The sequence below is a fragment of the Ambystoma mexicanum genome, chromosome 5p (assembly GCF_040938575.1).
Source record: "Ambystoma mexicanum isolate Mex_15411 chromosome 5p, UKY_AmexF1_1, whole genome shotgun sequence".
Classification (NCBI taxonomy): Eukaryota; Metazoa; Chordata; class Amphibia; order Caudata; family Ambystomatidae; genus Ambystoma; species Ambystoma mexicanum.
In genome coordinates this window covers 956,482,405-956,496,151 of record NC_090930.1, presented here as the reverse complement: position 1 = coordinate 956,496,151, position 13,747 = coordinate 956,482,405, and the positions used below count along the sequence as shown (strand labels likewise).

The following is a 13,747-nucleotide window of genomic DNA, read 5'->3' as shown; positions in this document are numbered from 1 at the left end:
TAATGGGGATTAGTACTGCATAACACCACTTGTAATCTGGCGGTAATTCTGCCGGACCGAGTGGTGGTAATTCCATTTGGTGGTATTTTGGTGAATTTACTGCCAAGATACCACCAAACTCATGATGAGGTTGTGTGTCTTGGGTGGCCATTTGGCCATCTGTCAACAGATGCAAGACACTTTGTGTTGCACATTCTGGTCATCGACAGTTCCATCCACGACCACCCCGCAATCTCATTGTCAGAGCTGTGGCGAAGTGACACTTGCCTTTGACAATGGAGAGGTAGGGGATGAGGATGGAGAGAATGGAATAGGTCCAGGCCCTCCTGCCATACCAGTGACATATGTTGATTACCAGGACAGGGTCTTCAATGCAGTATCAGTAGACACTGTGTCTAGGGTGAAAATGTGGCCAACTGTCATCAGATCCAAGATCCCTATGTGTTGCACATTCTGGGCATCAACCAGTCCATTCACGACTGGCCCACCCACCCCCATTGTCAGTGCTGCGGCGAAGTGACACTTGCCTTTCATAAGGGAGGAGTGGGGGATGAGGATTAAGGGAGCAGAAAAGGTCTAGGCCCTCCTGCCACGCAAGTAACATATGTTGATTCCAGGCCAGAGCCTTCAAAGCAGTATCAGTATGAGTAGACACTGGGAGTCATTACGATGCGATGCCGGTAAAGGATTACCGGCATCTCATACCGCTGCGGGACATCACAAATCAGGCGGACATGCAAATAGGCGCAAAAAGTGGATGCCAGCATGCCGGCAATACTGGTATCGCGAACCACCCGTAAACTGCCATGTGCAGTGTTCTCAACTGCCACAGGTGCACACAATCATCACAGGTGGAGGTAATGTAGTCTGGGCCAGCACAAAAGGAGCACACCACACCCCTTCCCACACCCCTTCCCACACCAAAATGATTCCAATACTAGTAGCAATACTGGGGCTGGAGGACATGCTTGCATTGCTACACCAGCAACAACAACAACAACAGGCAGCACAGAGGAGACGCAGGAGGAGAAGGACGGTGAGACAAGCACAGCATGCCCCACCAGTCAGGCAGTCGTACCATGCAGGCAGCCCCCAATCCTTCACATCAGAGCCAGTCCATTCAACCTAACCCCTGAGCAGATCCACACCCTGTACCGTCTGGACCGGGATACCATCACCACCATTGTGGAGATGATACACAACGACATCGCCAGCCTCATTGACATCCGTATCGCCATCCCCCCTCTACTGAAGGTGGTGTCTGTGCTCCACTTCCTGTCCACAGGCACCTACCAGAACATGGTGGGGCAGATGCATGGCATATCACAACCATTATTTTCACGCACGCTGAACCAAGTGCTTGATGCCCTCCTGAAGCACACAAGTAACCTCATATCACCACCATGGACTGCCCAGGAGATCTCCAACACCAAAATTGGCTTACATGCACTGTCAGGCACGCCAAATCGATCAGTGCCCTCGACTGCACCCATGTGGAAATGGTGGTCCCACATGCCATGAGGTAGTGTACTGCAACCGTAAACTATACCACTCCATCAACGTGCAAATGGTATGTGACTCAACCAAGATCATCACACATTGTTGTGCCTGATTTCCCGGATCAACCCATGATTCAATGGTCCTGCGGAACTCCATGATATCACGCTACATGGAGCGACATGCCGGACAACCTGCCTGGCTACTTGGTGAGTTTCATGGCAAGCACATGGCAGTGTGATGGGGGAGAGATGCATACTTCACCTGGGTGAGAAGGGGGGGGGGTGCAAACTTCACCTAGGTGAGAAGGGGGGGGGAGACATGCATACTTCACCTGGGTGAGAAGGGGGAGGGATGCATACTTCACCTGGGTGAGAAGTGGGGAGAGATGCATACTTCACCTGGGTGAGAAGGGGGGAGAGATGCATACTTCACCTGGGTGAGAAGGGGGGGAGAGATGCATACTTCACCTGGGTGAGAAGGGGGGAGAGATGCATACTTCACCTGCGTGTGAAGGGGGGGAGAGATGCATACTTCACCTGGGTCAGAAGGGAGGAGGAGATGCATACTTCACCTGGGTGGTATTAGTTGAGAGACTGGACAATGCCCATACTGAAATACACTGTGCCCCAAAGCATCCCAGACTGAACCTGACACCTGAAACCAATATGCAAGACGTAAGCTGCACAACAATGACAACATGCCAATACTGCAACCATACGATATCCATCAATACGTACACTTCACATCATCAGACTGTACCCTCTGCAACACAATGCAGCAACATGCTGTCAGTATGCCCAATGCAAATGACCGCTGAACAGCATCACACCAGACATGCGTCAGTGAGTGCGCACAAAGGAATCACACGAAGCCAATATACAGAATGTCACTGGCACACCACCACAGAAGTGCAGCATGCCAGCATGAGGACATCAAGCGTGGAATGGCAGATCATTAAGAGTCTGGTGCCAACGGTGACATGATCAATGCATATGATTAACTACACATCACATAGATTATGGCAACAACTGCCGTAGGCAACCACAGTGAATGAACACTAGCAAGGAATAGGACACCCTGCATCAACTAGACAATGTTACCCACACCTGTGGACCATGTGATTTCACACATTGGGGTTACTTTGAACATCTCCATTCATGCAGTGATATGTGGATGTGAGCAACAAATAACTGCAGGCTTGTGAGTGATAGGTACAGGTTCCATTTGATGAAATCACTTACACATAAGCAATGTTGCACCCATGCTGGTGATGCTGGCTATCCCTTGATGAGGTAGCTCCTTACCCTGGAACCCTGGGCCCTGGAACAGGCATGAACAATCGTGCACATACCTGTACCCATGTGGTGATCGAGCAGACCTTTGAGGTCACGGTTTTGCTGCCTCAGCAGGTCGGGTGGGGCACTCCTGCATGAGAAGGTGGCCAAGATCATCATGGCATGTGTCATGCTGCAAAACATGTGCATCAGACGGAATGTGCTTCTGCCTCCTGACACTGAACTGCAACCGCCTGGTGAGGCTAAGGAGGAGGAAGAAGATGGGCTTGTACGTCAGGCAGGTGGCGATGCACAGGAGGGACGTGCTGTGCGCCAGAATCTGATAGACCAATATTTCTAATACACATGGATATGGAGGGTGCCATAGAGGTGGGACTCAGGGCACGGGGTGTGGGGGGGACAATGGGCACTGTGCACTGTTCACCAATAAAGCACACATACACAATAACCAATGTTCAGTCATGTGATTATTCTTCACACAATGGGTGTATTAACCATAAAGTGTATAGAAAGTGCGTAAACCCTCCACCCCAAACACCCTCTACACCCTCCCCCTCCCCCACAACTCCCCCATACACCCTCTCCCCCTCCCCCAAGACTCCCCCAAACACCCTCTCCCCCTTCACCTCCCCCCACAACTCCCCCAAACACTCTCTGCCCTCTCCCCCTCCCCCACAGCTCCCCCACACATGGTGTACACTTCAGTGCAGCATTAGTCCGCAAGAGTTACCAATAACAGGCTGCCCCTACTTCCCATGTCCTCTACCAGCATTGGGTGGCTGCATGACTGGCCGCCGCAAGGTCCGCACAGACCTGCGCAGGGGGCTGGTCTGCCTGAAGCTGGCAGAGGAGGAGGTGCCTGGTTGCTCCAGTCCCTTTGCGGGACGCTGGCTCTCCATGGCATCCGCGATGCGGCTGATGACCTGCCTCACAGCTGCCAACTCATCACAGATGCGTTTGGTTCTCGCTTCTATTGCGAGTTTAATGGCCGTAGCGTATTCACGGCACTCCTCCCTCGCCAGGGCACCTTCGCTCACGTGCTGGCCAGCCAGCGCAGTGAGCTCCTCCTGGCGCTGTTGGATGATGCTGATTCCCTGGTCTCTGTCCCTGACACCGGTGGATGTTGATGCAGCATGCAGCATGGGTCCCCCATCAGGTGAGCTCTCCCTGGGGCTCCATCTCCCTGGCAATGACTCACCACCAGACAGCTCATGGCTGCTGGCATTGGATGTGGGGTGTGGGGTGAGGTGGGGTGAGAGCTGCGGGCTGGGTGTGCCATGCTTTACGGGTGTTTGGCAGTGTCCCTCTTCATCCGACAGGGGTGCCGTGGCAGCTGCTTCTCCAACCGAACTGTTTGCAGCAGACAATGAGCCTTCTGCCACTGGCTCCTGTGTGGTGGTAGCAGCTGGTGTGGGTGCTATTGTGGTGTCAGTGCCCCTTTCACGCCTTGGTGACGTTGCATCCTGAGCGGCTTTCGGCTTCTGTGGCAGTCCTGGTTTACCAGAGCCCCTTGATGTGGTAGGCCTTTTGCCTCCTTCCATGCCCCTGGCCTCCTTCATAGGTGTTGTGGCCTGTGCCACGGAGTCCTGGTCCTCACTGTCAGATTGTGACCCTGTGGGGGACCAAGAGAGGGACAGCATCAGTGATGGTTCTACGTGCATCATGCATATATTGGTATTGTTGCAGTTCTCTAAATTTGAGGCTATTTGGACTTTGAGTTGTGTCATACAGGTTGCTTGCCATATGGGTGGGTCATGCAGGCATACGTCTGGGTGACACATGTATGAGGTGCTGCATGCATGGGGATGTGATGGTGCTGTGGACAGGCTATAGGCAGAGTTGTGTACATGTGTGTGTGTGATGCCCCATGCATTGGCTCATTTCACTGTCACATTTGGGGGACATCATCATGCTTTGCATTACAGTGGTCTGTGTGGACACTCACCTCCATCAGACGATAACAGCGCTCCACGCTCCATTTCCCCCACTCCCTCAATTGTCTCTATGCCAATTGGGCTGGCACATGTCTCCTCCCAGTGTGTCATCTTGATCGGTGAGCCTCCTCCGCCACCTGTTTCCATGCCCTGGCTCCGATTGGCTGCAAGAATGCTCCTGACATGTAGGCGCAGGTCATCCGAGCGCTTGCGCACGTCCTTTACAGTGCGGGGGTTGTACCGACCGCACTGACTTTGCGTGCCACCTCCTCCCAGATCTCCTTCTTTCTCATCTGGGCAGCACGCCGCATATCTTGCACAAAGACGACCTCCACATTTTCGGCAAGTGTGTCAGCGAGCATATTTAGCTCCTCCACTGAGAAACAGACCTTGTGCTGGCGCGCAGCACCTTTCTTCAGGGCTTTGGGCATTCTGATGGGGTGTTAGGTGAAGTTGGGGCTGCTGTTGTGCTGATGCAGGTCCTGGGTGCTCAGGATGGCAATGGATTGTGTTTTTAAAGATGACTGCCATGCTCTTTCCCGTTCCTGTGCGATGACGCTCCTTCCGGTTCCGCTTATTTACGGTCATCGCTAATGCCGGATCCATTGATGGCAGTAGTGCTGTCAGCGCATTCCTTGATGCCCCTAAGGGCCGTTTTTTGGACTTTAGCGGCATGCCGGTATTTTCCTTACCGGCATGGTGCAAAGCTCATGCCCACGAACTCGGAATGGTCCGCTATTAGCGGGCTATTTACTACACAGACACCGTATTTGCTCCATGCCGGTAAGGACAGTTACTTACCTCTGACCTCGTAATGAGGCCCACTGTGTTTGGAGTGGCCAACTTTTAATCGGATGCAAGACACCTTTGTGTTGCATGTTCTGGTGTTCACCCGTTATGTCCATGAATGTGTGCACACCCACCCTGGTAGTCAGAGCATGTGCAAAGTGACACTTGTCTTTGAAAAGGGAGGGCGTGATTGTTTTTTAAAAATGAGTGCTTTACTACAGCATCAACAGAGCACAGGTGAACATTCCATGCACAAACCTCAATGCATTAACTGGCCAAAATAGTAATTAATTTGAGCACTTCCACATGTCAACATAATTGTAGATCATGGTAATTCTAAGGTGATTGTGTATTTTAAATATACCAAATTAAATAGTATATCTGATAATACACTTCTGCTGGAGGGTGAAGTTGAAAAGAATTCCCAGATAAATAATCCCAAATAAGGTACGTAACCCACACCATGTGTCGGTACTGATATTACTGCTTTTGCACACTTATCCCTTCTAATAACACATAAAAAATATATGTCATAAAATTGTTAAATGAAACAAAGCGTTAAAAAGGACCTTCAAGTAATTACTGTATATTTGGGGCATGGCTTGACTGAATTCGACAAGACCATTGAGATAGCGATGAATAGTGGTTCTTTTTATTAGAACTGTTATATTTAAAAAAAAAACTATATAATGTCTCAATGGGGTACACGTTTCACTCATTGTACTAACTAAATAACCCTATAAATGTCCCCTTTGTGAGGAGCTCTGATCACATTATAAATAAGGATAACAATACGCAATGAGATTTATTATGGGGTGTTTTTGGTTCTTGTTTGTAATGTCACATGTCTGCTAATACTTAGGTTTTTGATTTAAAACATAATGTGAGGAGTAGTGAGTAAACAAATAACTGAGTTTATGAGAGTTCATATGTATACTTTTAGTTGAAAATTATAAAAAAAATAAAAGAATGAAAAATTACACCATTTTAGTTAATACCTTAATAACAATTTCATTAAATATTTGATATCATTAAAAAACATTGCTTCAGGAAAAATAAAGGAATGATACGAAAAACGAAATGTTATATTTATTAGAATTTGACGTTTTCTTCACGTAGTTGGAAAAGAAGGTAAGTAAAATTATATTTTTTGGACCCACATATAAGTTCATGTACACTATTATTATAATAAATTATACTTGTTTCTGACAAAATTGCAGAGTATGGAAAAAAACAAAAAACAACAATGAATAGCTTCAGCATAAAACCACTGATACATTTCTTGATTAAAAATAGGGAACAATTGAGATCGATTCAAAGCATCATTATTCAATAACACTTAGGATTAATGTACACATTCTATTCCGTTAAAAGGGATAGAGATAATACTTACTAATTGTTTGAAGCTCTAGGGCGAACGATGCTATGAAATTCATGCATAAGCACCATCAGCATTCTCAGAACCGAAAGATTCAGGCAGGCTGCCTGAAGTCTCCTTGCCAGATCACGCATCGGGGTGGAGGTTCATCTTTGGATCTGTAAACCAAGCAAGTGCCGATTTCCAGACAATATGTGTTTTCTTCCAAAGTTGGCATCGAAGGTATATACATCATCTACTCAGATTGGCATACAGTGAATCTGCACCACTGCTAGTAGTCATGTCTACCATTTCTTACTGGCTTTCCCTCACAAGCATGTCCTTGTCCGTGTATTCTAGTTCATACGAGAAACCTTGAATACTGGCCTTAATCAGTGATGCTTGGAAATGGAAACAATGTAATCTAGAAAAATATAAAAGAAATTCTGTTGTATCTATATATAAACTCAAGGTTAACTTTCCAATGCTCTGTATAAAAATACAGTGAAGTCAAGAAACTCTATTCTTAAAAGGAATAGACTGTACATAATTCATTCTAAAAATTGAACTTCAGTATGAAAAAGATAACAAAAACCATATGTTAATGTTAATGTTAAAGGATATTTCTACCGCACACTATCACCACCGGAGTGGTCCCCTGGCGCTCTGTTGGCTCTGAAAGAGGGAAAGGGGGGGCTGAGTTAGTGTGAATAAGCTGTTAAAGGTCAAGAGAGCAGTGATGTGCTGTTGGCAGCCTCAGCCCGGTGGGTCAGTCGGCTGGGCTTGGGGTGTTTTACGGTCGGTAGTTGTCGTGTGCTGTTGTGCAAGTCTATGTGCGGTTTGTTTTGTTGTTGCAGTGTAGTTAAGGTTGTGTGGATTGCTGCATTTTAGGCTTGTGGTTATGTTTGGTTAGAGTTTGAGTGGTGTATGCAGAGGGATGAAATTGTTAGTGGATTGGTTAGTTGGCATTGCTGTCCTTGCAGTTATTTCTAGGTGTGATGCTTGCTATCATTCACTAGTCCAACGGGGAGTGGCGCTTGCTAATTTCTATATTCTGTCTAGATGTGAGGCAGGCTAGTTATCATGATTCTATTCAAGTGTTGCACTTGTCATCATTCACAGTTTTGTTTAAGTGTGGCGCATGCTAACATTCACATTTCTGTCTAGATGGCGCACGCTAACATTCACATTTCTATCTAGTTGCGACACAGGCTAAGGTTGAGAATTCCATCTAAGTGTGGAGCACGCTAACATTCACATTTCTATTTAGATGCGACGCATGCTACGGTTGAGAATTCCATCTAAGTGTGGCGCACGCTAACATTCACATTTCTATCTAGATGCGACGCAGGCTAAGGTTGAGGATTCCATTTAAGTGTGGCGCACGCTAACATTCACATTTCTATCTAGATGCGACGCAGGCTAAGGTTGAGAATTCCATCTAAGTGTGGCGCACGCTAACATTCACATTTCTATCTAGATGCGACACAGGCTAAGGTTGAGAATTCCATCTAAGTGTGGCGCAAGCTAACATTCACATTTCTATTTAGATGTGACGCATGCTACGGTTGAGAATTCCATCTAAGTGTGGCGCACGCTAACATTCACATTTCTATCTAGATGCGACGCAGGCTAAGGTTGAGAATTCCATCTAAGTGTGGCACACGCTAACATTCACATTTCTATCTAGATGCGACACAGGCTAAGGTTGAGAATTCCATCTAAGTGTGGCCATGTTAACATTATTACACCAGTCTAAAGGTGGCGTAGGCTAATCGTGACCGTTCTCTATAGGTGTGGCACTAGTTAACATTGGCTAGTATGTTAGTGCGAAATGCAATGCAACATTTACAATATATAGCAAATAAGACATAAATATAAAATGAATCCCTAATAAACCTTCAAACAAGAAAGGTCTGACTGACTTAAAAAGCCTTTTATACGGGTTTTTAAAAACAGGTATTTTGAAGTTTGACCTTCGAGCAATGGGAAGCACATATAGCAAAGAGACATTTCACGTAGTGCAATTACCTTATTGTGTTGTAGGCAACGGTTGTCTTTTGTAGGTGTATTAAACATAAAGTTGGAGTGTTGAAGGCAGGTAATAGGTCGGTCAAACCGTAAACACCAATATTGTCAGGGAGAAATGGTTTGTTAATATTTATTGAACACAGAGGCATCCATGGTGACATGTCAATACATTGCGTACACAGTACTTTTGTCTCTGTCGTGCACTAACGTTGTGACGATGAGCTTTGCATAGTGCTCCGGCCTCACATAGAGGAGTGCATGCTACGATTTATTGCCACACGAGGGCACTTGAATTTGGGGGATCAGGCTAATGATCAGATTATCACAGGATGGCGGTTGGGGACCGGTGGGGCTCGCAGCTATTAATGCCCCAAAATACAAGGTAAGATGCATTGAAAGAAATAATATAATCAATCGATATATGGTCCAAATCTATGTATTTGTGATTGGTCGGTCATGACACGTGAGTGCACCATTCTTTTAACTTCACTTACATCCCAGTACACCAGCAGTTTTGTATTTTTTTTATATGCAAAGGGGAATAACATTACACAATGTAAACACTATACCCATTACTATCCAGCTGCGTTAAACTAAAGAGTCATCTAAAGCGAAAGCGTCCTTAAAAATATAATAATGTCCACTTTATATTATTGAAACTATATCCAAAAATCCTTACTTGGGAGGCAGCCGAAGGTAGGGCAGCCTCAAAGTCCTTTGTACTGCAGGTGATGCTCCTGGATCTTATGGATGGCAGGCAGAGCAGCAGTAGTGTGTAGGGGGCCCCAAATGTCTGTTAAGCCAGGCTGCATATGCCAGGGCAAATCGGCACAATAACAGCAGCATGTGGGGTACCTGTGCGGGATTACTGGCCAGGCCACATATATCAGGAGCGGTCCAGCATTGATAGCAGCAGCATCGGGCCCCAGTCACTTTTTGCACCTGGCCACGTCTGCTGTCTTTGGAAGGGACTCGACCACTACAAATACAAAGCTTTGAAATGTCATCTGCTGCATGAATATTTTAATATACAATAAGAAAAGCAATAATACATGTCTAAAATGGCTTCAGTGACATTGATGACCTCCTAACAAAAGAAGAATTACAGAAGCAACATAATGTGGCACGGAATCCAGTATGGGAAGCTCTGGGAGTAGCAGGTCTGAGGTTGAATGCTGTAAATGTTTATCTTGACAAGAGGCTGACACTTTTATTCATACAAAGATTTTTGGAAAAGGGCATGCAACCAGACCCACAGAAGGTTGCAGTGACAGCAGACACCCCTTGTCATAACAAGAGTGGTTTTGTATTGGAGCTGTAGCATGACCGACAATGTAAGAGGATATATCTAGGTTTGTATGTGTTAGACCTATGCATCACTTGTCGTCTAGGGTGCTCCTGAGGTTGGATTACTGTAGTAACCTCTACCTGGGTCTACCAAAGTTCACCTACCCACCAACGTCCGACAAGCCAGAAGGCGGCTTTCAGGCTGATCCTCCTCTTGAGATCTCAGGACCACATAATTCCTGAGTTTATCTCCCTTCACTACCCTGCCCACAAAGGCTTCAAAACTCTTCGTCCCTCATTACGGGGTTGCTGGTAACTCACTGTTGCTATTGGGGGGTTGCTGGCAATCTTGTATTACCTTTATCACCACCGCCTAACATCCCTGGGATATCACCGGCAGTGGTACAGTTAGTTCCTAAAGGACTTCCTAAAGGACTCCATGGGAATGGGAACACTGAAGCACTGGCACTGTTGTTAACGTTCCCGGTGCCTCAGTGAAAAACATGCCGGCAGGGGCCTGAACTCCCGGCAGGTCATGCCTGTCGGTAGTTCAGAGCCCCTACTGGCAAACACGGAGTGAGTAGGTCTGGAAAGGTGCCGGTAACTTGTTCCTAGCACCTTTATTTCCAGACCGGCTCACTCATAATGAGGCCTTTGTCTTGTTGACTAAACCTATTCCGACTCTGGGCCATGTTACATTAAGCAAAATAATAAGAAATTAAGCTCTATAGCACTTAGGTCTACAGGCTCTAAGATACTTAGTACTGCAGCTTTCATGCAGAAGAGGTTTGGGAGCAGAACAGTGACACCTCAGGGGCAGCTCTATGGCATGACCTCCAGATTACATCAAATCAGAAGAAAACCACCTCTGCTTCCGGAAGAGACTAAAGACTTTCCACTTTAAAAAAAAAACTTTGCTCTTGACACTTGTTTAGCTGCCTTACCCATTTTTCATCACAGATGACATCTCCACTGCCTTGTCAGCCCGCCACCACATTTCACTCATCCTTACTGCATCACCTTTTGTGTTTGTTGGCTTGTACTTGTGATGTTTGCTCTAAAGTTGTCACTGCACGTCTGCTATTTCCCTATTCATGCACGTAACCGATCCGCAATATTCCAAGGCCCTTGTACTGTTAGACTCTGTTCACCCTTTCCCTTCCCTTGGGGACCCAAGAAGTGACTGTGTTCGCAGCTGGTACCTTTAAAATTACTGATAAATAAAATAATTTCTCAGTTGATTGTGGGTCTGGACTTTGCACTCTTGCTGTATTTCGAGTGATTCTAACAGATGGCATACTGCAGCCCAGACTATACAACTGATGGCGCACTAGAGAGCAGGTGTCCGCAAATAGCTGTTTAATGCAAAATGTCAGCAGAATTGAAGGATTTAGTCAAAGGAGTTGTTGATCCTGGTTGCAAGGCATCTCTCTTACATCCTAGCTCTCCCACAGCCCTTCATTTGCCTTTTCCTGCACTCTGCAGTGCCGTCCACATTTCATGGCATTTTCACTATTGTAAAAATTGCGGTCTTCTGCCAAATCTGCACAACCAATCTGTGTGTTATTCCTTCCTCAGTTTATCTTGTCTTTGGAGATGCGTTTGTAGGATTGTTTGTGTCGGGTTCAATTTACTCATAAATTGTAAAGTTGAGCTTTAGGATCCAGACCATGTTCTAAGATTCATTATTGAACCCTCTAAAGGGATTTGCTATCCCGCTTTTCCTTGTTTTAGTATTTTTAAGATGTTTCAGTTTAATATTGACAGAAAGGTCCAGAGTTTTTTAGAACTTTCTTTCAAAATGATCAATCTGTTACTTTTCTTTAGGGCATATGCAGATGTGTCCTGGGACAATAAACTGCCATCAAAGATCTCACCACCACGTTCCACACTAGAGAAAGCAGCAGATCCTGTGTCGCGGATTTATTCGTTGGAGGACTGTGGGTCAAGACCAGAAATCGGGAGAGTAAGTCATTTTTTATATTGTACAAAGACAACAGGAAAGTAGGACACCCACCTCTAATTGTTTCTAGATTTCTGTGCAACAAGTGTAATATGAAGTCGTTAATGCATGATTTTGTTCACCAATTACCAGATAATTATATTTTAAATAAAATAAGGTTTTCCAAAATGTCCTGATAGCATCACAAATTGCAATATATGTAATTAGGGACATCATCAAATCTAGTCATTCAATTTAAGCCACTTCAAATGTAGGAATTCAGATAATATGATCATTGCATTTTAAGAGTATGGAAGTAAGGGGAATATGGGAAGTTCGGACCTGTTTACTTCACACTTTGAATGTCTCAGTCAGAAAGATCGCACCACATTAAGTGCTTTGTTCTGTTATCTGTTCAGGCGTTGAGAAAGATAGCATGTGCTCAATTATAGGGGCCTCTATCTTTATTTGCTGGACAAAAACTCTGCATTGTTTGTATTTACTAAAGCTGTTAGGCCAAGACGTTTTAAACGTGGATCTACAGTCTTTGAATCAAACTTAAGGGACTCATTGTATTCCTGAGGATTGAAGTTGTATTTGAGTAGCCATAGGTCAATATAATGTGTGTGCATAAACTTTGAACATAAAACAGCTTTCGTACCACCGGCTGTTGAAGGAACTAAAACCACTGACCGTACAGGAGAGTTGGCAACATCAAACTCCTAGCAATAAAGGGAAGCCAACCCTCTCTTCAGGTAAGTAATGTGGGCAAGGATTAACTCTCAGGTAGGGATAGCAAGCGGAGACAAAGTTATAACTATCCCACAAACATATCTCTAGAAAATACACTACACTGATATACTTTATTAAGTCACACAATTAAATCTATCAGGTCAAAAGGGTACTTCAGGTATAATAAACAATAATACAAATGTGCCATGTACTTTATTTTAAAAAATAACAGTAATCGTTTTAAAGGACTCTCCTTACTCCACTGCCTAGATGTGGGTGCACTACCCCAGGTAGGCACCCAACATAAATTAACAGAGGGTGGCGAAAAAGGGAACCTGCACTTGCACGTTCTGAACACTCACAAGGTATAGTAGGTTTGTCTTCCCCTCCCCAACATCTTCTTTGGTTTATTTAATTAAGTAATTAATTAATTGTTTTGTGTTGTAATTACATTTTCTTTCATCCCCTGTCACCTCCCAAGTCCCCTATGGGCTTTTTGAAACATGATTTGCTTCCTGTATAAGCACCTAACAAGTCAACAATAAATAAATAAATAGATAAATAAACCACACAACATAACAAGAAGATAAAGCCATGCTTGGGCCTGCACATTTTTCTACAGTGTCCTAAATACTCAACCCACTCCTGTTAAATGCAGAAGGCCATAGACCTAGTGTTCAGCACCTAACACATATAGGTAGGGAATGGAAGAAAAGGAACATTATACATTTAGCCAGCAGGAAAAAAGGCCTGATGCCCACACCAACAATCCCTATTAATCTGGATACTCTGGAAGATGGTATTAGGTATAATACAAATGCACACATCAACATAACCCTAAGTCAGTGATCCAGAAAAAAGAACTAAAAGGTTGGGGGCC

The 13,747-nt window shown here is 45.2% G+C and overlaps 1 protein-coding gene across 1 annotated transcript in view; it reads left to right on the top strand.

The window, feature by feature from the left end:
• SPMIP7 (sperm microtubule inner protein 7) overlaps positions 1-13,747 on the top strand; it is a 377,515-nt gene that overhangs the window by 161,469 nt on the left and 202,299 nt on the right. The window contains exon 5 of the mRNA XM_069613424.1: positions 12,021-12,159. Within this exon, the coding sequence (XP_069469525.1) occupies positions 12,021-12,159 (139 nt within the window). The remainder of the gene's footprint in view (positions 1-12,020; positions 12,160-13,747) is intronic.